This window comes from Hyperoodon ampullatus (assembly GCF_949752795.1).
Source record: "Hyperoodon ampullatus genome assembly, chromosome: 12".
NCBI lineage: Eukaryota > Metazoa > Chordata > Mammalia > Artiodactyla > Ziphiidae > Hyperoodon > Hyperoodon ampullatus.
In genome coordinates this window covers 55,460,073-55,482,098 of record NC_136925.1, presented here as the reverse complement: position 1 = coordinate 55,482,098, position 22,026 = coordinate 55,460,073, and the positions used below count along the sequence as shown (strand labels likewise).

Here is a 22,026-nt window from a genome sequence, read left to right as displayed (position 1 = left end):
TGTGTCTGTAAGTCTGTTTCTGTTTTGTATATAGATTCATTTGCATTGTTTTTAGGTTCCACATGTAAGTGATACCATATAGTATGTGTCTGTCTGACTTACCTCACTAAGTGTAGGATTCTCTAGATCCATCCATGTTGCTGCAAATGGCAACATTTCATTCTTTTTTATGACTGAGTAATATTTCATTGTGTATATATATACCACATCTTCTTAAGCCAATTGTCTGTTTATGGGTACTTGGGTTGTTTCCATGTCTTGACTACTGTAAATAGTGCTGCTATGAACATCGGAGTGCATGTATTGTTTTGAATTATTAGAGTTTTTGTCTTTTCTGGATATATACCCAGAAGTGGGATTGCTGGATCATATGGTAGCTCTATTTTTAGTTTTTTAAGGAACCTCTATACTGTTCTCCATAGTGGCTGCACCAGTTTACATTCCAGCCAATGGTGTGCAGATATTCCCTTTTCTCCACACCCTCTCCAGCATTTATTATTTGCAGACTTTTTGATGATGGCCATTCTGACCAGTGTGAGGTGATACGTCATTGTGGGTTTGATTTGCATTTCTCTAAGGATAAGGTTATTGACCATCTTTTCCTGTGCCTGTTGCCCATATGTATGTCTTCTTTGGAAAAATATCTATTTAGGTTGTCTGCCCATTTTTTGATTGGGTTGAATGGGTTTTTTTGACATTCAGTTGTACAAGCAGTTTGTATATTTGGGTATTAACCTCTTGTCAGTCGCATTGTTTGCATATATTTTCTCCCATTCTGCAGGTTGTCTTTTAGTTTTATTGACGGTTTCCTTTGCTGTACAAAAGCTTTTAGGTTTGATTAGGTCCCATTTGTTCATTGTACACTATACATTTTATAATCCGTGATTTTTGTAATAAGAATGTACTCATGTTTTATTGCCTGCACTTAAAATTGAAAAAAAAAGATTTTTTTTATCTGTATTGGAGTATAATTGCTTTACAATGGTGTGTTAGTTTCTGCTTTATAACAAAGTGAATCAGCTATACATATATATATATATCCCCATATCCCCTCCCTCTTGCGTCTCCCTCCCACCCTCCCTATCCCACCCCTCTAGGTGGTCACAAAGCACCGAGCTGATCTCCCTGTGCTATGCGGCTGCTTCCCACTAGCTATCTGTTTTACATTTGGTAGTGTATATATGTCCATGCCACTCTCTCACTTCATCCCAGCTTACCCTTCCCCCTCCCCGTGTCCTCAAGTCCATTCTCTACATCTGCGTCTTTATTCCTGTCCTGCCCCTAGGTTCTTCAGAACCTTTTTTTTTTTTTAGATTCCATATATATGAAAAAACATGATTTCTTAATTGGTAATATTAGTCTCAGTTATGTGAGTTTTGTGGTTCTTCAGTCAGTCATTCTCTAACAATATAATTCATTTTGATGGTATTCTTTGGTATGAGTTTTTAGTCTGCTTTTCTTTCCACAAACCAAAGAATGCAGTCAGGCTTATATAATCTTTTTTCACATTGCATTAAATTTTTAAATGTATTTTTGGGTACACATATGACTAGATTACTAATCAGGAAGTGAATTGCTATGGAAATTTAAATTATGTCTTAAAATTGATCAAACTCATGACTGTGTTATTTATTTCATCTAGAAATAGTTTTGTAAAAGTAAAATGGCATTAACTATTCGGTCTAATTTCAATAATATTTCCTACTTTTGTTTTATTTTAACCTCTGTTTTGAAGAATTTTTTTATTGTTTGTAATGTATTGAGGTGTATGTTATTATTTCATGGTAGTATAGTCACAAAGTAATTCCTTCTACTGTAAGGGTTTTTTTAATTTTTTGCTTTTTATATAAAACTAAATGATTGAAGTACAAGCTTTCTATGAAGTATTTGCAAATAATTCAGGCTCCAAATCTGCTCATTATAAACTCCAGTTTCTACATAGAGTACTTGATGTGTCTCAATGTTCCTGAATTGGGGGGGGGGGGGGGGTGACAGAATATCTAAATCATAATCTATTGTTGGAAGATCAATGGATTATGGTGATCTAATTAAGTCAGTCTTGCTAAGTTATTGCTGCCCTGTATACATAGAAAAATAATAAATTATCAGCCATCTAATAAAAGAATATAATTTCATGAAAAGAATTCTGGGTACATTCATAAACCATGAGAGCAAAGCTAGAATGATATCCCACCAGAACCCTAAGGTAGAATTTATATTTAATTTATTGTATGCATTTTTTAATGCACGGGTAGACTTTTGTGTAAGAGACTTTTTTTTCACTTTTTATTCTAGCATTCATAAAAATCAATATTGTGAAGTTAGCTCAGCAGAAAAGCCTGGTTTGGGGACATTTTTTGACTAATACAAAGCTATTTTTAAATGTACATTTATTATATTTTAAAGGCTGTAAAGCTTATTTAATATAATCTTGCCCCACCCACATTTCATTTTCTTCTCTTCCACTTTGAGAGTTATATTTTAAGGGACTTTTTTATGTGCAAAAAAAAAAATTTAGCTGAAACAGCTCTCAAATAAATTATAAGCAGGGGAATAAAAGTCAGCATTCTGTCTCCATTAAAAGTTGTTGATGTGGAAATGTGAGAGGACATTTCCTGCACTATGAAGACTGCCATGATGATGATCTTAGTAACTTCATGTTGTATTTGCACAAATCATATGTACATATAGATGTCTGTATAAAGAATTGTCTTCCTTCAAACATAGAAAATTATTGAATACAGGTTGTCTGTAGAAAATTATTGAATATAGTTTGTCTGTGCCCTCACCCCTTTCCTCCATATGTTTTATGTGTGTGTTTTGTAGCTCATCTAAGTGTAATTCTTTCCCTCATTCACTATGCTGGTCTCAGTGCAAGATCAGTAGTGTGGAACTCTCTTGGCTATAATTTTCACACAAACTTTTCCATAAGTGTATGAAGTGAATCCTGTTGACAAAGTTGAACATGTATAAGAAGAGCAGAGAAATACACAAATTCCAGGAAGGCTACTTTCCATTTCTACCCTTCTCTCAATGTAGAATTTACAAACATTTAAAACTATCCTTGGGACTTCCCTGGAGGTCCAGTGGTTAAGACTCCACACTTCCAATGCCTAGGGCACAGGTTTGATCCCTGGTCAGGGAACTAAGATCCTGCATGCCATACAATGCAGCCAAAAAGTAAAATAAAATAGAATAAAATAATAGAATAAAGTAAAATACCATCTATAGCTTTCAAATAATAAAATTAAAAAAAATAAATTTAAAAAAACTATCCTTATTTGTGAAGAATTTGAAACATATCCATGCCATTTCATATTATTTTTTTGACCAAATCGTGTTTGGTGAATACAGGTAGTAATTATAATACCATCAAATAAACATTTACTCACTAGTTGGGGCTTTACTTCCTCCTCCCCCCAACAGCCACCCTCTATGAGAGGTGTGGAGAGGCAAATAAATACTTTCCCTTAACTACAGTTGTAAGCTTATGTCATTTGAGTGGAATGGAAACAACAGGTATTCTCTTAGGAAACAAACCAAGGCCCATGGTAGCCTCAGCAGATGTCACAGATTACACACAGGGGCCATCACGGTCCCTCAGCCTCGATAACTGCATAGCCTGTGCCAATACTGTGGACCTGGGGGTCGAGGGGAGTGGATGCCTTAGGTTAACTTTTCCCCAAGCCCTCAGCTGTTAGATGAATGAATATATCTTCTAGAGTTTAGTCCTGGCATCTTTTCTGTTTACTGTGGGTTTTTTCCTTTATGAATTCATTATTAATATGCCAAATTATATTGGCTCTCCCAGAGGTCATAACATCATTCATCATCTGCTTGTAGATTGAAATAAATCTTACTCTTTTGACATATCATTCAGAATTTCTTGATGCTGCTGGCCACATTGCAATGCATTTACTTTGATCCAGTGATTTTTAATTTATTTCAGTCCTCACAAAATTGCTGTGTACTCTGAAACTACATTTCTAGATAATGTCATGTGTAAAGTTCACTGAAACGTTAGATTAAGGAAAAATATTAATTAAAAAACACATTTGCCCAATATTGGGTTGATATTTTCAAGAGAAAGCATATTTTTAAGCAAAGTAGGATGGGTAGGATATATTTTTAAGCATTATGAGAACAAGAAACTGGATATTTATGTAAATAAATAGCAACCGAATATTTAAATAAAATATATAAAAGGAAAATACACAATAGCAAAAGTATCTCGTATCTTGTATTTTGTCTATAGAAGCTGCCACATCATTCATTGCTGCCACTGGGTTATATGACATTTGCAAATAAGGACTGGAATGGTTTCTCAAATCTTGTCATACCTGGGGACACTTCAAAACCAGTTATGTTGATAGTTGAGTTCTAAACAAGTCCAGCGTTATAAAATGGTTTGATTCTTAGCTTTGAAAAAGGGAATTTCATTCGAAAGACTGAAGCAATGACTTTAAAACCTATTCATCTTAAGGAGTTTTTTAAAAATTGTAATAATCAATGCTCTTTTTTTAAGTTATAGAAATGTAATAAATATAGCTATAAAAGTCAGATTGACTGTTAATGAACATTTCAATTCAGTACTATATAGTTTGGCTTTTGAGTCTAAGGAGTGTTAATTATTATTATAATTTATTATTGTATGAACACTGTTTATGGAGACACTTTAGGGGCTTATAATAATCTTCAAAAAATCTTTCAGGGAGATCTTTCAGGGAAAGCTCTGTTCTTGAAACGAATTACAAATGAGATCTTCATGTCATTAGAGGTATACAACAGAGAAAACTAGACTACACAATTTATTCAGCTCTCTAAGGTGATAGAATATTCTTCTGAATAAAAATAACTTTGCAGTTGTACATAATCTGCATTAGAAGCTTATAGATTGATTTACTTTGAATTCCCATGTATTCCCATTTATTAAAAACTTGCCATACAGCTTATTTTCTTTTTAAGAACACATTTGTATTTATTTTATTTACTTTTAACCTGTTTAGCTTATATGTTTACTTTTTCTGTTTCTGATATAAGAATCCTTATAACCAAAAATGTATTTATTTGTAGTGCCTGGCCCTGTACCAGTCAATTCTCTTCAAGGAACATCCTTTGAAAATAAGATCTTCTTGAACTGGAAAGAACCTTTGGATCCAAATGGAATCATCACTCAATATGAGGTACTGGGAGAATAAGGAAGTTTATTGAAACATGGATTGAAGGGGAGAGTAAAAGAAAATGTTAGAGAAAAATAATGGTAAAGAAGTAAGTGAGAATTGGGGATTAAAATCAATGTTAGTTCTTCTCTGTTTTAATTTATCAATTCCTTGATTCCAAAATTAAGCATCAAAACAAATATTGTATGGCACCTAGAGTTTTCAAATTCTTAAGTAAATGTTGTTGTTTCAGAGAAGTAGGATGGGCCTTGTCAAACAGACTTACTGGTGATTGTAAAGAATAAATTTTTATAAAATTAAGAAACTCATATTTCACACTATGATTTAGGAGAGACCATTCAATGTCAGTTGTTTCAGAGTAAGGGAGAAACACCTAAAAAGCAAAATATATCATAAACTTGACTATTACAGAGCTTCATCTCAACTTTGAATATAAATCATTATCTTATTTTTAAATATGAGGACCTGAAAAGAAGAAAAGAAAGCATCATTTTAATTGCACAAGTGTGTAGTTCTGTTCCTGTGTAATCAGTGTTGATTATAGCATAAAATACTTACTTTCTAGTGGCAACAGAGTACATCACAGGAATGGGGAGTTTTGTTTGCAGAGAGTTTATTACACTATTCTATTTCACTTCTAGTGATTGGTCTGTTCAAATTATCTTTTTCTTCTTGATGCAGTTTTGGTGGGACTTTCTGGGTTTCATATGCATTATATTATATATGTCCATAAGATTATATATAGATATATATTCATATTTAAGTATATTCATTTATCTTTTGATGGAAGAAAATAGATGTATATTGATCCAGTCAGATAACTCTAGGTTTATCTGTGGATGAATAGATAAATAGAGAAACAGCCAGACAGACAATAGATACAGAATGACAGTGAAATACCCATATCAAAAAGAGAAGGAGAAGAAGTGAAAAAAAATGTGATTCATTCCACACAGATGCCCTTGAACTCTATCTTACTCAAAGGGGGTTTATTTAGAATGTATTATGACTTACATTGGATATGTAATAGGAAATATATTTCTTAAAACAGGTCAGTTACAGCAGCATAAGATCATTTGATCCTGCAGTTCCAGTGGCTGGACCTCCCCAGACTGTATCAAATTTATGGAACAGTACACACCATGTCTTCATGCATCTCCATCCTGGAACCACCTACCAGTTTTTCATAAGAGCCAGTACAGTCAAAGGCTTTGGGCCAGCCACAGCCATCAATGTGACCACCAATATCTCAGGTATGCAAATGAATACAGGGCAAACAGAATTGGTTTGTAATAGCATGTCCTAGAGAATCACATATACACTGAGTGTAATTCACCTCATTTATTGAATCTTTAATATAAATAGTCATGATTAAAGGCACTTTAAAGAATTATCTGAATACAGATTATCATTTGTTATATGTCCAAACCCCCAAAATCTCAAAATCTCTGTCATTTTTTAATTGACAAAGGTCTTTTTAAAGACTATATTATATCTTAATTAGAAATTTTTAAAAGTTCATTATGAAAGTTCATATTAAAAACCTGTTATACGTTTGAGGAGTTGGTAATTATTATGGTATCTGATCTTTACTGTAAATGGATTTTATCAAAAGCATGGTAGAAGATCCTTGCAGTACTACATACTTTGTCTCTCTTCCATTTTTCCCTGACATTCTGATAATTTTATGACAAACAAATATGAACTTTTCTTTCTCTTAGAGATCTCACATAAATTCAACTAAATGTCAGAATGGTAATGTGCAGGAGAATTTTAGGTTGATTAACAAATACAATTAAATTTCAGATTATGTTATGTTCACAATTTCCCAGTTTGCTAGGAATTAGCTTTGCAATGTGCCCTATATCTACCCCAACATATGTGTATTAATATTTTATCTTATTTATTTAAGATTACTAAAATGGATATATGTTACTTATGTAACTGAAAAGTTAAATTTGAAAAATAAATGTTTTAAAGGGTCAACCACTTAATATATTAAAATACTAGTTTTGAATTTGTAAATTCTTTTTGTTCCTTCATGTTCATTTTTATTATAGTTCTACATAGCATATATTGGTGGTGTATCATAATACATCATTAAAAAATCCCTACCATTCTTCTGAAATTATATAATTTGAATCAGAAAGAAACCACATACTCTCTAACTTTTTTTAAGTCTAAAATTTTCTTTGGAAATTTCTAATATAATATAAAACTTTAAAAATTTATGTCATGGAAAAAATTATTCCAGTATGAGTTATGGTTCCTTTTGCATAGCATTTGATATATCTTAATAGTCTAATAAAAAAGAATTTTAAAATAGTATTCATTATGTTAGAAAACAGCAAGGTATTAAAATTGCCAATTCTTTTCTTGATGGAACAATTCTAAATCATCAATTTAAATATTTATTGAAATTATTTTACTAGAAAATATGACTTGGTGACACAATGATATAGTAAAACATATTTCCTACCCTTTAGAATTAGCAATAGTGCTATAAATAAGATCCTTCAACAGAGATATGTACAAAATTTACATAAACTTTATAAAACTGAGAACATTGAACAAATGAACATTATTGAGAGCCAAAATTTATTGTGGTTCAGACACAATTTTTTTTTGAGTAAAAAACTTATAAAGACCAGAACACCCACCTAGCATTTTCTTTGTTATTTAACTGCAGTTTCACTTGAAGCAACCTATGTACATGGATACTTGATTTGAACTTTAAAACTTGGTTGCAGTCACTGTATCTTGGGAACACATAGTAATCAAGACAAGGCTAATGAACTTTATGGTTAGTGTGGTTCTCAGACTCACTTGAACTTTTAAGGTAATTTATTGTTATTTATCCCTTGAGTCCAGTAATTCTATCTTTCAGCATTTTAAAAGCAACTTAAAGTGAAATCAAGTTATTGAAGGCATGATGCTTGGCAGTATTGTTTATATGTATGTGTGTGTGTGCGTGTATGTATAATACACATATGATATGTTATACACCCGCATAAAATAATACTCATATACATATTATGCCTATATAGTATCTGTTGATTCTACTTGTAAATAACTCTCAGATAATTTGTCTCTTTCTAAACTGTTTCTTTCTTTCCATCTGGATCATATTTTAAGCAGATCATTGACATATCTTTCGAAGCAGCATCCTTGCCTTTAGACTTGCCTTGCTCCAGTGTTTTTTTCTATTCATCTTTGTACAACATATATTTCTTCCTTAATTTTTTTCAAAATCAAGTATATTATATCCAATATGATAAAGCCCAAACATCCTTGCATAATTGGCATTTGTAGCCCTTCATTTTATGGCCCCTCCCATCCTCCACTCCTACCCATGAATCCAAAGTTCCAGGCATAGCAAACTAATTGTAGCTGTTAGAACACTCTGTGTCCTTTCACGTGATGAGATCTTCAGATATTCTGTTTCCTCTCTCTGGAATATTATTCCATGCATTCTCTTTCTGATGAGTTTTTCTTTTTTTTTTTTTGCGGTACACGGGCCTCTCACTGTCGTGGCCTCTCCCGTTGCGGAGCACAGGCTCCGGACCCGCAGGCTCAGCGGCCATGGCTCGCGGGCCCAGCCACTCCACGGCATGTGGGATATTCCCGGACCGGGGCACAAATCCATGTCCCCTGCATCGGCAGGCGGACTCTCAACCAGTGTGCCACCAGGGAAGCCCCTACTCTTCTTTTAACATTCAGCTCAAGCACTGCCTAAACAGTGAAAGTCTTCTGTTTCATCTTCCTAATCCCCGACACTAGTTTAGACAAGTGTGGTCCCCCAGCATCAACTAGTTTAGATAGCTGTGGTCCCCCAGCATCCAGATCACGTGGAAATATCCTGGAAATGTACATTATCAGGCCCCTCCCCAGACCTACTGAATCAGAAACTGTAGGGGAGAGGGGCAGTGATCTGTGTTTTAAGAAGCCCTCCAGGTGCTCTGATCTCCCTAGTTTGAGAACCACTGTGTTGGCTAATTAACTGTCCCCTCTTTTGGTGACCTAAATTTTGCTATAATTTTTTTGATTTTTATAAGACTCTCACTCTTGATAAGACTCTCACTACTTTTAATTCTATAAGTGTCAGAAACCACACTTCATTTGCTTTTATATTTATAGCACATCTCATAAAATTTGACACATAATAAATATTCAGTAAATGTTGAATGAATGAATGAATGAAATACTCTAAAATTTTTATTAAATACTATTTGTTCTCAGTTTTTCTGTTAATGCACACAGTTCACTGTTCATATACTCCCTTAAACATCTTTCTGTATGGAAAGAATCAAAAGCCATTTGAGGTTATTCACCCAGTTCAAGATTAGGAAGCCCTCTCACCTCCAAGCACTGTCAAATATTTTGAAAAATTTTGTTTCTTCTTTTCAAGAATGTGGCAACTAATCCACTAGTTCATGGTAAATAACAGCTAAAGTTCCCATTCCCATTCAACATACTTCCTAGATATGTTTCTATTGTGACCACAGTGGTGAAAGCAGTCCAAGCTAATGCTGGGTCATTCCACAACCATTAGGTCATAAGCAGCACCACCTCTCCCAGGCAGCCCTTTACCTAGGTTCCTGCCATTTCTGTCTCCACATCTCCAGGTGCAGCCAGGCCTATGCTGTTAACACCTTCCTCCCATCCCATCAATGCTGATTTCACAATCTCAGGACACTAAAAGCTTCACAAAATGTTTGGAGTGTGTGTCACAAGTTGCCAGATTATAATTTAAATTTCAACAACAAATCTTTGCTTCATATCTTCTGCTGCTTTAGGTTCCTGGAGTTCACATTCAGTGGCATATGTTAAGGTACAGATTAGATATTAAGTATTGATTTTTCCCTTAGTTGGGATCATTTATTTATCTTGAACTATGATATATTTCTGTTCATTGACTGAAACTTTTTTTTCCTCATTAATCATTTATCAGCTCCAACTTTACCTGACTATGAAGGAGTTGATGCCTCTCTCAATGAAACTGCCACCACAATAACTGTATTGTTGAGACCAGCACAGGCTAAAGGTGCACCTATCAGGTAAGAGGGGGAGGGGATTTTGAGATATTCATGAACTGAACCATTCACCTCTCTGTGCTGTTTCATTTAACAGCTTTGCTCTTTGATTTTATTTTTTCAAGTTCCATTTCATTTCCCTTCCTTTGTTGGCATCTATGGTGTACAAGATTTGAAGGTATTTGTCAGGTATAGAATGAGAAAATAACTCCTGTCCATTGCATTAAATCTGTTATGAATAATTTCATGAGTGATTGAAAAATAGGAAGCTTTGAGGAAATAAAAGGAGAATAGTTAAAATGAATGCAGCCTATGTGACCTTTAATTCCTAAATTGTTGCTTATTGGGAATTCCATAGTAAATATTAAAATTCAGTTTGCCATTTACTTTATCTATCCAGTATAAAATCTCCCACCTTATCCTCATCTTGCAGAAATTATGAGCCATGTTATTTTCAGGGATTGAGTCAAATCATTCTAACAATTTTAATTCCTGTGTGTTTGTAATTAGACAGATTGTCAACTTAGGGAAGTTTCCATTTGAAACTTGTAGATTTTGTGGATACTTTTGTTTTCATACTTCTGTTGAGAAATAAATCAAGGAACAGAAATTAGTACAGGTATTTCATAATTGAGTTATATCAAGTTGTTTATATATTCATTAAAAATAAAATTAATCTTTGTTCTATGTGTAAAATGAATACATTTGACCTTATGAGCACATATTAACTATTTAAATAATCCTATATCATTGGAAAGGAAGAAATATTTTTGTTAATTTAAAAAAAAATTGATAAAAGAACCTGAGTCCATGAAGGAGACTCTTACCTCATGTCTGGCTGAAAATCATGGTAATACCACACCAGAGAAAAAGAGATGATTGGATACATTTGTAATATAAACACTTGTGAAACACTGGCTATGTGAAAATGCAAAGTCCATACTGCTATTCATGAATGAGTGATCTGTGAGTCTCATTGCTGATCCAAAGGAGAATGAGAAAATGCCTGCATTCAACATCATTTACTATTGACCAGTAATCAGAGTCATTCACATGTTCCTACCTGTGATAAAATTTACTTTATAGTTGTTCAGTTCTGCTACTGTTTAATGAGCTACCAGGTACTTGCAATTATCTTTTAAGAGTTAGATATTTGAGTGAACTCAGCTTTACTTAATGTAAGCTGCACACACAGTATATTATTATTATTGCACAATAGTGCTACATAATGTAAATTACCCTCTTTATTAATTTAATCAAATTATTACACAAACATTAACTGACCATGTATTTTGTGCCAGACACTGTGCTAAGCATTGTAAATCAAAGATAAAATGATCACAACAAAACACAAACCCTTGCCCAGATTTGTCATGGACGATCAGAGGGGTCGGCAACCTTGTAAATCCTTTGTTCATAGTTGGTGTTCACAAACTTTATTGTATTAGTGAGTATATTATCGATAACATGCTTTTAAGTCAAAAGTCTTTCTTTGACTTTATTTACATTTACTTACCACAAAATTTCTAATTTCTAGGAATACTACAAGAAGAAATAATTAAATACTTTTTAAAATAGGAAGTTTTTTAAAAGAATGTTACTACCAAGGAAAAATGTTTTCCAACTGACTTACCCAGCTACCTGGGATCACCCATAGGTGGGGCCTGGTGGCAGGACCAGACTGGTCTAGTCAAGCTATTAGGCTTCAGATGAGCCCTGCCTCCTTTGCTTGTTTGACTCATCCAGTCGGGTAATCTTGTCTTCCTTCCTCTGACCACATCCCTACCTTCAACACTGCTACCAGTAACTGGAGCCTGATCTTGAGGCTCATCTTGTCCAATGCTTGAATTTCTTTGAAAATGAGAACCCAATTTGATGTAATCCATTTTCATATCACTGTATTTATGGTACTTCAAATCTTTGATTGGATCCTCATCACTTCCTTCAGATTCTTGAAAATATTTTACTTTCTACCCAATTTCTTTTTTATTTATGTCAGTCTATCAGAATCTCTTTTCTGCTAATGCTTGTTGCCATTCCACTTTGTCTGTGGCCCATCACCTCCCCTCTGGATAAAAGCCAGACCTGTTTACCACCTAGCTAAACCTCCTTAGAGTATCCATTTGTTAGCTTTGTCTGCTATCACAGGCCCTAAATACTAGGTTCTATCTTTCCCTACTTTACAGTACTACTAGCCTCTGCCAGACTGCATTTTACCATCAGTTTGTTCCAACTCCAGTGAAAATATAAATCTTTCTCCTCTGGTCTTCCTAATGTCAAACAAACTCCAATTTCCAAAGCCTCTGTTATAGCGCATAGGAAATCCTTGTTACACAGAGTTTGTACATTTAGTTTAGTTTAGTTGTATCAAGAAAGCTAAAATTACCAATGGTTTCCATATAAATTTATTGGTTCAATAGCATTCAGTATGTGCCAGAAGCTGAGATGGATACTTAGAATAGGAATCATGAAAGGAAATGTAGTATGTACCCTCAAGTGGAGGTGGTAAACTCATAAATGAATGGTAACAATGCAGTATGATAAGTGAAGTGACAGCAGCTAGAAAATCTGGTACTAGAACTGAGTTTTGAAGGAGAAGTAGAAATGAGCTTAGCCAAGGGTCACTTTGAGGAGAGGAGAGAGAGGTTGCTCAGAAGAAAAGGGGCAATGGGCTTTCCAAATGACCACAAAGAGAAAGACTGGATATATGACATAGTGTAGCGTGTTCTATTGATAGAACAGCAAGTAGTTCAGGTCATTGAGAAGGAAGGGTGTGTGGGAGAAGTAACAGCTGAGATTGGAGAAAAAAGCAAGAGCCCTAGCAAGAGGCTAATGTCCATCTAAAAACTGAAGGTGGCCACAGAAGGATTTTAAGTGGAAACTATCTTGAGCAATTGTATATTCTTAGAAGGATCACTCTGAGTAGAAACATGGAGAATGAACTGAGGGTAAACCAGACCTGAAGGCACAATGGTCTCAATGAGAAGAGCTACTGGACCACACTACAATGAAAGCAATGGAAATGCAGGTGAGGCTATGCCTCCCATATAAGGTTTTACAGTGGTAGGGTGTATAAAGTTTGGTGAGAGGAGTGATAGAATGGAGACTATGGATGAGAGATGATGGTAGCTTTTATTCTAGAAGTGATAACAGAGCAAAAAGTCATCTAAGAATTCAAGATATTGGTTTTTTGAGGTTTTCAAGTAATAACAAATATTTTTATTGTTTTATTTGATTGCTACCCCAAATCAAACAAAAGGCATGCTCTCTCTTTGGAATGAGTTCTTTGGTATATTATAAATTATATAATATTTTTGTATATTTGCCTATCTTACCAATGCTTTAACCTAGCTTTCTTTCTAAGGTGTCATGATGTGTACAAAATATTGTACCACCCCAGTGAAAAATCCTGTTCTGAATAATGCAGAACTCAGTATCACCAACCACTTTGTTCTTCAGTATTCATTAAGATGGTGTCCATATGCTAATGTAAAACTTGTGCAATGTAGTTCTGGCAAGTGTGGTTCTTTGACAAAATTAATTTTTGAATATATAATCATTCTAAAGGTTGAAAGTTGACTTAACTAGACCTTTGAATCTCCTTACCAACTTTTTGAGATCTAGCCTTAAAACTGTCATCACTTGACAATCATTACTATGATTCAAAATGAATATTACCCACATTTGGAATCAGTTCCCTAGAATGCATAATTTATTTTTTTCTGAAACATTTTATATTCTTCTTAAATGAACTCAAATTCTAACCTGAGTAGGTATAATTATAAATTAGAATGTGTAGAATGTCCCATTTATTAAAAGATTGACCCAATGTAGCTGTGTTTTCAAATAATGAAAATAGCAGCAGAATTTTGCTAAAACACAGAGAAGAATTCCTCATTGGTGAACTCAGTTTATTGTAAGGTGTAATAATGAATGTGTGTTTTATCACAGCATTTTCCAAATATAAGCTCTACCTATTTTAAGCTGGCAGGAAGCTATCTATTCTAGGGTATAACTAAATGTTTATCTTGTACGTAAAACCTAAACTTGCATTTTAAAATATTAAGTACCATGTATTTTTAGGTAGGTAACTAGGATATAGTCATGAAATGCCATCAAAACCATCATTTCTTCCACAGTTACATTAGGAAAAGAAATTGTCTGATGCTCAGTGTTAGCTTAACAGAAATACGGATCAGAATATAGAACTCAGTTTAGTTGGAGTTCAAACCTTGTATGTTGGAGCTTTTGCCTGAGTCAGTTGGTCACATATACACAGCTTGAAACATTAGGACTACCGTCCTCATAGACCTGCAGAATATTTCATTACATCCGAGAATTTTAAAGAGATCAAATAGTTGCATCTGATTTTTCTTGCCACTGTCATGACACAGAACTTACTTGAATTCCAGATAAAAATCCTTTGAAATTTAAACAAAGATGGAAATAATCCTTTTGCCCCATTTTATGGGCACACAGCTCATGTGGTCCAAGTAAAATCAAATAGATGTTATTTTAATTTAATGTTTATTCTATAGAATCATAGTAGGTAGAATTTTTTTTTTCTAATAGAAACCGTGAGGAGGTGTGCCCTTTGTGTTAAATCTTCTTTCCAGCCTTTAGAGGACTTCAGCCCAGCCAACAACTTTTGCGACCTTGAGAAACTCTGAGCCAGAACCTCTAGCTGAACCACTCCCAAGTTCCTGATCCCTAGAAACTGTGGGATAATAAATGCCTGTTGTTTTGAGCCATAGAGTTTGGGGATAACTTGTTATGCAGCAGGAGATAACTAATACAAGCACCCACAAAGCTGAAGCTTTCTCTTCCTTCAGGTTTCTGCTTAAAGGGCACATAGGTCTTTCTTGACCACTGCTTATAAAATAGAACTCTTCATCCTGTCATTCCCTATTCCCCATCTTGATTTATTTTTCTTTATTGTTTTTATCCCCTCTTCAACATATGTGTAGCTTTTTAAAAATTTATTTTTATTTTTTTATATTTCCCTAGTAAAATGTAAGCTTCATGAGAGGAGAGACTTTTACTACTATGTTCATTATTGTAACCTCAGCACTTAAAATGGTGCATGGATACTATTATAATAGTATAACCCCACAAGGATGAAAGAGCACAGACCCATTACATGTAATCGGTCAAATCACTTCTAATTTGATTTCCCATTCCTTATTTTCTGTCCTTTAATTAATTTGTATTGATAAATAAGAAAGTAGCAGGGAAAAAACAACTTTAGAAAAATGCGGAATATGTGGTAAAGAACAACCTACTCAGACAAATTGAACAATGAAGGTAAGATTATTTATTTTAAAAAGAACTTTATAACTTTTAGTTTGCGGCTCCATCTCAAGTTCGATGAGATCTTTCCCAAAGAGCAGATCGTACCTTTTCTTCCTTTACTCCCCTCCAACATCGGCAGTTTGCTTTTTTTCTCAATAGATCTGAAGAGACAAGCTGTCTTGTGTGAAGTTCCTTAATTTGGAATGTACAACCTATGTCATTTTAATAGAATTAGTTAAGACTGAATGTTCACCAGATGTTCTGGAGTTTTCTAGAGGTATGGACTAATTAACAAGGAATTTATTTTTAAAGATTAGGTTAAATGATTAACAAGGATGGGTAATTATCATTATTGCCCATTAGCGCAAGAATATAAGGTTAGATTTATTTGAGGAGTGTGCATGTGAGAGTTTATCTACACATATGTATGTATCCACAGGATACACAGATGTATAACATACAGATATAGATTCTAAATTAAAAATAAACAGAAAAAGAAAAGACTAGGTTTGCCTAACATACCATATGTCAGCTATGATCTCTCTCCTTTTTTTTTTTTTTCTCTCCAAGGGCTATGCTTATGTATTTCCTGTATTTTAAAAGTGACAAGTGCCTGCTCCACAGACCCCTCAGAGAGCATGTATCTTGTCAATAGTGTTCCCTGGAGCTTAGAGACCCAACTTGGCAGAGGTGTAGAGAATGATACAGTACATATAATTTCAAATAACATAGAATTCTTCCTTAGTTACTTGCCCAAATCTCAATTTCTGACATTAGTACAATTTCTGTCCTATTTCTAAAGGAAAGGAGATGGATACCAACCTGCCAATTTCTTAGCATTATTTTAATGGAAAATGGGAACTTGAATAATTAGGAAGAAAAGAAAATCTTTAATTTATAAAGCTCCTTTCTCTTAATCTATGTTAAGTTTTCTGTTTCTAGGTATAACAGAGTTTATATTAAATTAGAGTTTTATACTAGATTCTAAACTGGCATAAAATTTAATGTTTAATTGCCTTCGATGCAAATTTTATCTCTCTCTCGCCTTTCTTTATTTTTTGGAAGTTCATTAAAGAAAATATTTTTTTTTTTTTTTTTTTTTTTCGGTATGCGGGCCTCTCACTGTTGTGGCCTCTCCCGCCGCGGAGCACAGGCTCCGGACGCGCAGGCTCAGCGGCCATGGCCCACGGGCCCAGCCGCTCCGCGGCATGTGGGATCCTCCCGGACCGGGGCACGAACCCGCGTCCCCTGCATCGGCAGGCGGACCCCCAACCACTGCGCCACCAGGGAAGCCCAAAGAAAATATTTTATTGCTGCTGGAGATCCCTTGAATAGCAACTGGTTTCTCTATATAGAATGAGCATATTTGCCTGGAAGTTCAAGATTCAAACACACATCCCTACACACAGCTTATTTATATTTAATTTATATGTGACCATAGTGCATTCTCTCATAATTGTCAGGAATTTAAAAATATATTTCTTTTAAATTCATTATATATATGTAATATATGTAATATATAAAAATATATTGATAATGTCAATTTTCTCAGGTGTACATTACCTATAAACAGTTTGCCTAAAGAATGTCCTACAAAGAAAATTATTAATATACTAGTTGCAGAAATTGATTAAAATTTTAATTAGTGATGAGGCAGATCTTTATTTTAAAGTTGCATTATTTTCTCTCTCCTTTCCTCTATAAAAGATAAGCTATTAGAGAAAAGTTTTAAGACTTTTAAGAAAGGTATTAGAAGGTTTAAGTTTGAGGTTTAATAGGCCAAATGCCATCTGTTCCTACAATTTGTAACATTTTATTATTAACAACTCTAGCAGAAGGAGGCAGTCTATTTCGGTGGCGAGGACAGATTTCTGTCCATCTGTGCCCGTATTGCAGTGTGTCACTTGTGCTTTAGATCTGCATAGCTCTGAGCCGAAGTTGATGCCATGGCAAGGTCAAGAGGTGGAGAAGCCTGTCAGCACATTCTGTCTCTAACACGATGACAACCACAAACTGGGGCTTCAAGCCCCGCCCTGAGGCAGTCACTCTGTTGGGCCTTGGAGCTGGGCCTTCCACACTATGATTTCAAAGGAAAATGTTATGTTTAAACATTTTAAAATATCAGACAAAGAACTTAATGTATGATGTGTAAAAGCTTAATGTCAGGTTCCTTATTAGGGTGGTTCATCTCTCAACATTTAAAGACGTGTAGAGTTCTGTGGTGATTCGTCTTTTTTTTTTTTTTTCTTCAAGTCCTTAGTAATTACATTGGGGTTAGAGGGAAGCCGAATCCATGTGAAATTCTATTTTACTGCAAAATAGCTTGAAAACCAGAATGCAGGAGGTTAAGTCTGACTTGAAAGACTTTGAAACGTTGTGTGTTGACATTAAGTACCCTGTTCCTTTTTTGAGAAATCTCACTGTCTAGAATCTCTAAATGTGTGCTTTTTTCTTTTTCTTTTTCCAAAAAGTGCCTATCAGATTGTTGTGGAGGAATTGCACCCTCACCGAACCAAGAGAGAAGCCAGAGCCATGGAATGCTACCAGGTTCCTGTCACATACCAAAATGCCATGAATGGGGGTTCACCGTACTATTTCGCTGCTGAACTACCCCCAGGGAATCTTCCCGAACCTGCCCCATTCACCGTGGGTGATAATAGGACCTATCAGGGCTTTTGGAACCCCCCTTTGGCTCCACGCAAAGGATACAACATCTATTTCCAGGCTATGAGCAGTGTGGAGAAGGTGAGCTTCCTCCAAGATTTTGCTTTTTCACTGATCCGAGGAAAAGCTGCTGTCGAATTTTATAAATACTCAGTAACATTTGTCAGGTGAAAAAAAAAAAAAAAGTAAGAAACAATTGGTGTGTAGGGGGTATGTTGTTTCTGTTCCCAGCAACATGCACAGTTTGGGGCCTACTGTAGGGCTGGGGCTCCATGCCAGTTACATCGCACAGCATTCCTGTTTCCTAGTAACTGCTTCTCCTTGAGCCCTCTTCAGGAAAGCCCACAAGGGCAATTGTGAGTAAAATGATTTGAAAAGGTGGGTGTGCTGCTGCCGGGACTCCAGCCCCAGTAAATATGGAGCATTGTTTTGTCTTCTTTGCTCAATAGTGGCACACTTCAGAAGATTGAATTTACTGCAGGATAAACAGAATGCGTGTTCCACAGCAGGCAAATAAACCCTTATAAACTTTTCAGGGGTTACAAGCCAAATAGTAAATAACTAGTAACAGTCCTCTGATTACAAAGTAATAGGGCACCTGTGGTATATCGTGACAAAACTGAAACAGAAGGCAGCTTGGTGAGGGTGGGATGCTGTGCGGTTAAAGAAGTCCGTTTTCCGTCTCCCTGGCTTCTCTTCTTTTTCCCATTCTGGACACAGTTGTTTTTGAACACTGCCATGGATCCCAATGAGTATTGAAGACGGAAACACAACAGGAAGCTAGAAACTACCAGTGGTTCCATACTTTGGGAAATAACCTGGCCTCTCATATCTCATGCTCTTCTCTTGAAAGATTTTCTTTCCTAAAACATATTTTATTTAATTTTTTTTTTTTTGCAGGGAGGTGTAAAAAAAAATGTTGAGAGTAGAAACCTTTTACAACTTAAAATTCAATAGAAGAATGACATTTTTATGCACTTGTAGCTATATAGGAAATTGCTGGGTTTGGGTAATTGAGTCCCTGACGTGGGTACCTGGCAGATGTGAAATATGTGCTATCCAATTGCAAAAGCCCTATTATATCTTGGAATAGTTTCATTGAAAGATATAACAATCCATTTGCATTTCTGTAAGGGGCCATGAGAACTTAGGGTATTGATTGGCTGCTTTTGAATAAAAGCTTTATCTTTGTGCTTACCTGCATGGCTGCTTTACAGTAAATGGAAAGAAAAATGCCACAGCATCTTCTAAGATGTACTTCAAAGCCAGAGGCTGCTCATGTTTTAAAATGCTCTTCTCATCTTCTAGTTTATTTTTACCTAAGTGGGAGTTGGCTGCCCACTTCCCACCCACACATCATTCCATGCCACTACCATGATGGGACTGCTCAAAAAAGAGACAACCATGGAAGTTTTATTCCATTCTGGGTATAAAGTAGCATGGTTCTGTGTTTGGGTATTCATCTTTAGAAAGGTGAGAGATTCCAAATTAACTTTTGTTACTTGGTCTTTGGTATGAGAGAAGTGTTAATGAATGTCTGTTACTTACAAAGAATTTCCTCTGGCACTCTTTAAAAGCTTTGATATGAATTTTCTCTTCTAATTGCTAATATATCTACATGTGGTTTAATCAAAGTACAGAGTAGCAAGAATATATTTCACAGTTATCTTGGAAAAAAGTTTTAAAATTGACATGGCTCCTATCAGCAGAGGCTGGTAATCCTGATAGACTTAACAGCAATTGCTTTTAGGAAATCAAAGTCCCTTTGAGCCTTTATGGGAATGTGAAACAGTTTCTTGGAGCTTACTAGGAAGGCTTCAGGTCACAATTAAGTAATAGAAGTGCAGATTTTCATTTTTAATTACTAATTTCCCCCTCAATGCTTTACTTTGTTTAATTTAAAAATAATAAATGCCTAAGAGAAAAGTATAAAGTCTTGGTTTATCAATCTATAGAACTGCTCAAGATGGAGTTACAAATACACCTTGAAAACAAATAGCCTCTGTTTTGTTCACTGTCTTTAACATCTTTTCCAACCTCTTGTATATTCAAAGATATAAGCTGAATGAACTAAGTCCTGAAGGAATGAGGTACAGACCTAGCACTGTGCTCCACACCCTAGTACTAACCCACAACATTTAAAAGCAGAAGAAAAAGATTTTTAAAATTCTGAAATGTCTTGTCCTTTACCATTTCTACTTCTACTTCCTCGATCCCATCTGTCTAGCAAGAGGAGGAAAATAATCCCACCAAGAAATATTTAATCTGTAACAACTAGATTAAAAAGGAAAAAAAAAACAGATACAATATGCTGCAACTGTGATGCAGTTTTTTGATGATCTTTCTAACTTTCATCATTTAGCTCTTTAGTCATGCTGGGATCCAAGTGAAAGTATGTAATGTTCAGCTTCGGTCTGAGTCTACAGCTATGAGGTGAAAATGAAATTTATATTTGGCGGACTTCCCTGGTGGTGCAGTGGATAAGACTCCATGCTCCCAATGCAGGGGGGCCTGGATTCGATCCCTGGTCAGGGAACTAGATCCCACATGCCTGCCGCAACTAAGAGTTCGCATGCCACAACTAAGGAGGAGGCTACATGCCTCAAATAAGGAGCCCTGGAGCCACAACTAAGGAGCCAGTGCTCCACAACTAAGGAGCCCGCCTGCTGCAACTAAGACCTGGTGCAACCAAATAAATAAATAATTTTTTTTTAAAGGAGAAATTTATATTTGGGTCTGATTTGTATTAGCTTTGCAAATACATTTTTCTTTCTGATCATTCAGAAAGTACAATAAATGCAAATAGAATGCTATACTGCTTGTCCCAGACAAGTTAGCCTGTTTCATTACAAGGTGAAGACAGATACCTACACCTTTAGAAAATACTAAAATTTTAAGTTATTTTAGATTTTTTAAAAGTCTCTGCATGAACATAAATTAAAAATCATGTCCTGGGCTTCCCTGGTGGCGCAGTGGTTGAGAGTCCGCCTGCCGATGCAGGGGACACGGGTTCGTGCCCCGGTCCGGGAGGATCCCACGTGCCGCGGAGCGGCTGGGCCCGTGAGCCATGGCCGCTGGGCCTGCGCGTCCGGAGCCTGTGCTCCGCAACGGGAGAGGCCACAACAGTGAGAGGCCCACGTACCGCAAAAAAAACAAACAAACAAAAAAAATCATGTCCTTAATACCGCTATTCTTTATAAACCTGTTTTATAACCCCAGATTGATCTTCATACTAGTTATGGTTTATGAAATATCTATAACTGACCATTTCCTTTCATTTTTTTTTTTTTTTTTACTCCCTCAGGAAACTAAAACCCAGTGTGTAAGAATTGCTACCAAAGGTAAGAGGTTTGCTTTTTTTTTCCCCCCCAAATTCCATTCACCAACTTTCTAAAATGAAAGAGCTTTGTTCCCTGTTTCAGGGCTAATTAAATGTGGCACTTGTATTACAGAGTATTTGTAGTAGGGCCTAGTTAAACTGCCAGCCAAGTTCTCTGACTCACTTGGGTGTCTTTAACATGTAATGGAGTGATACTTTCCATCTAGTATTTGACTGGAGGAATCTTGTTTTGAGAATAGGAAAGATTTAGAAAACTTTAGAAGGACTTGTTTCTGCCATTTAGTATCTGAATGGTCTTATGCTGATGATCAGCCAACATATTAGGAAAAGCTCAGCAATATCAGCTGAAAATAGCATATTCCTTATTTAAAAACCTCTGTTACTTTCTGTGGTAGACAATCAAACACAAAAAGACGGCCTTGTCTAGGCATATGCAAAGGTATGGACAGAGACGGGTCCATATTGGTAGTGCAGTTTGATTGAAGATGCTTTACTTTTTTTTATCTAAAAAAATTTT

The 22,026-nt window shown here is 35.4% G+C and overlaps 1 protein-coding gene across 6 annotated transcripts in view; it reads left to right on the top strand.

The window, feature by feature from the left end:
* PTPRK (protein tyrosine phosphatase receptor type K) overlaps window positions 1-22,026 on the top strand; it is a gene marked incomplete at its 3' end in the record, with an annotated part of 565,453 nt that overhangs the window by 451,245 nt on the left and 92,182 nt on the right. For all 6 annotated transcript variants that reach the window (XM_079716965.1, XM_079716964.1, XM_079716962.1 and 3 more), the window contains exons 9-13: window positions 5,074-5,183; window positions 6,232-6,433; window positions 10,132-10,237; window positions 17,977-18,250; window positions 21,474-21,510. In XM_079716965.1, the coding sequence (XP_079573091.1) occupies window positions 5,074-5,183; window positions 6,232-6,433; window positions 10,132-10,237; window positions 17,977-18,250; window positions 21,474-21,510 (729 nt within the window). The remainder of the gene's footprint in view (window positions 1-5,073; window positions 5,184-6,231; window positions 6,434-10,131; window positions 10,238-17,976; window positions 18,251-21,473; window positions 21,511-22,026) is intronic.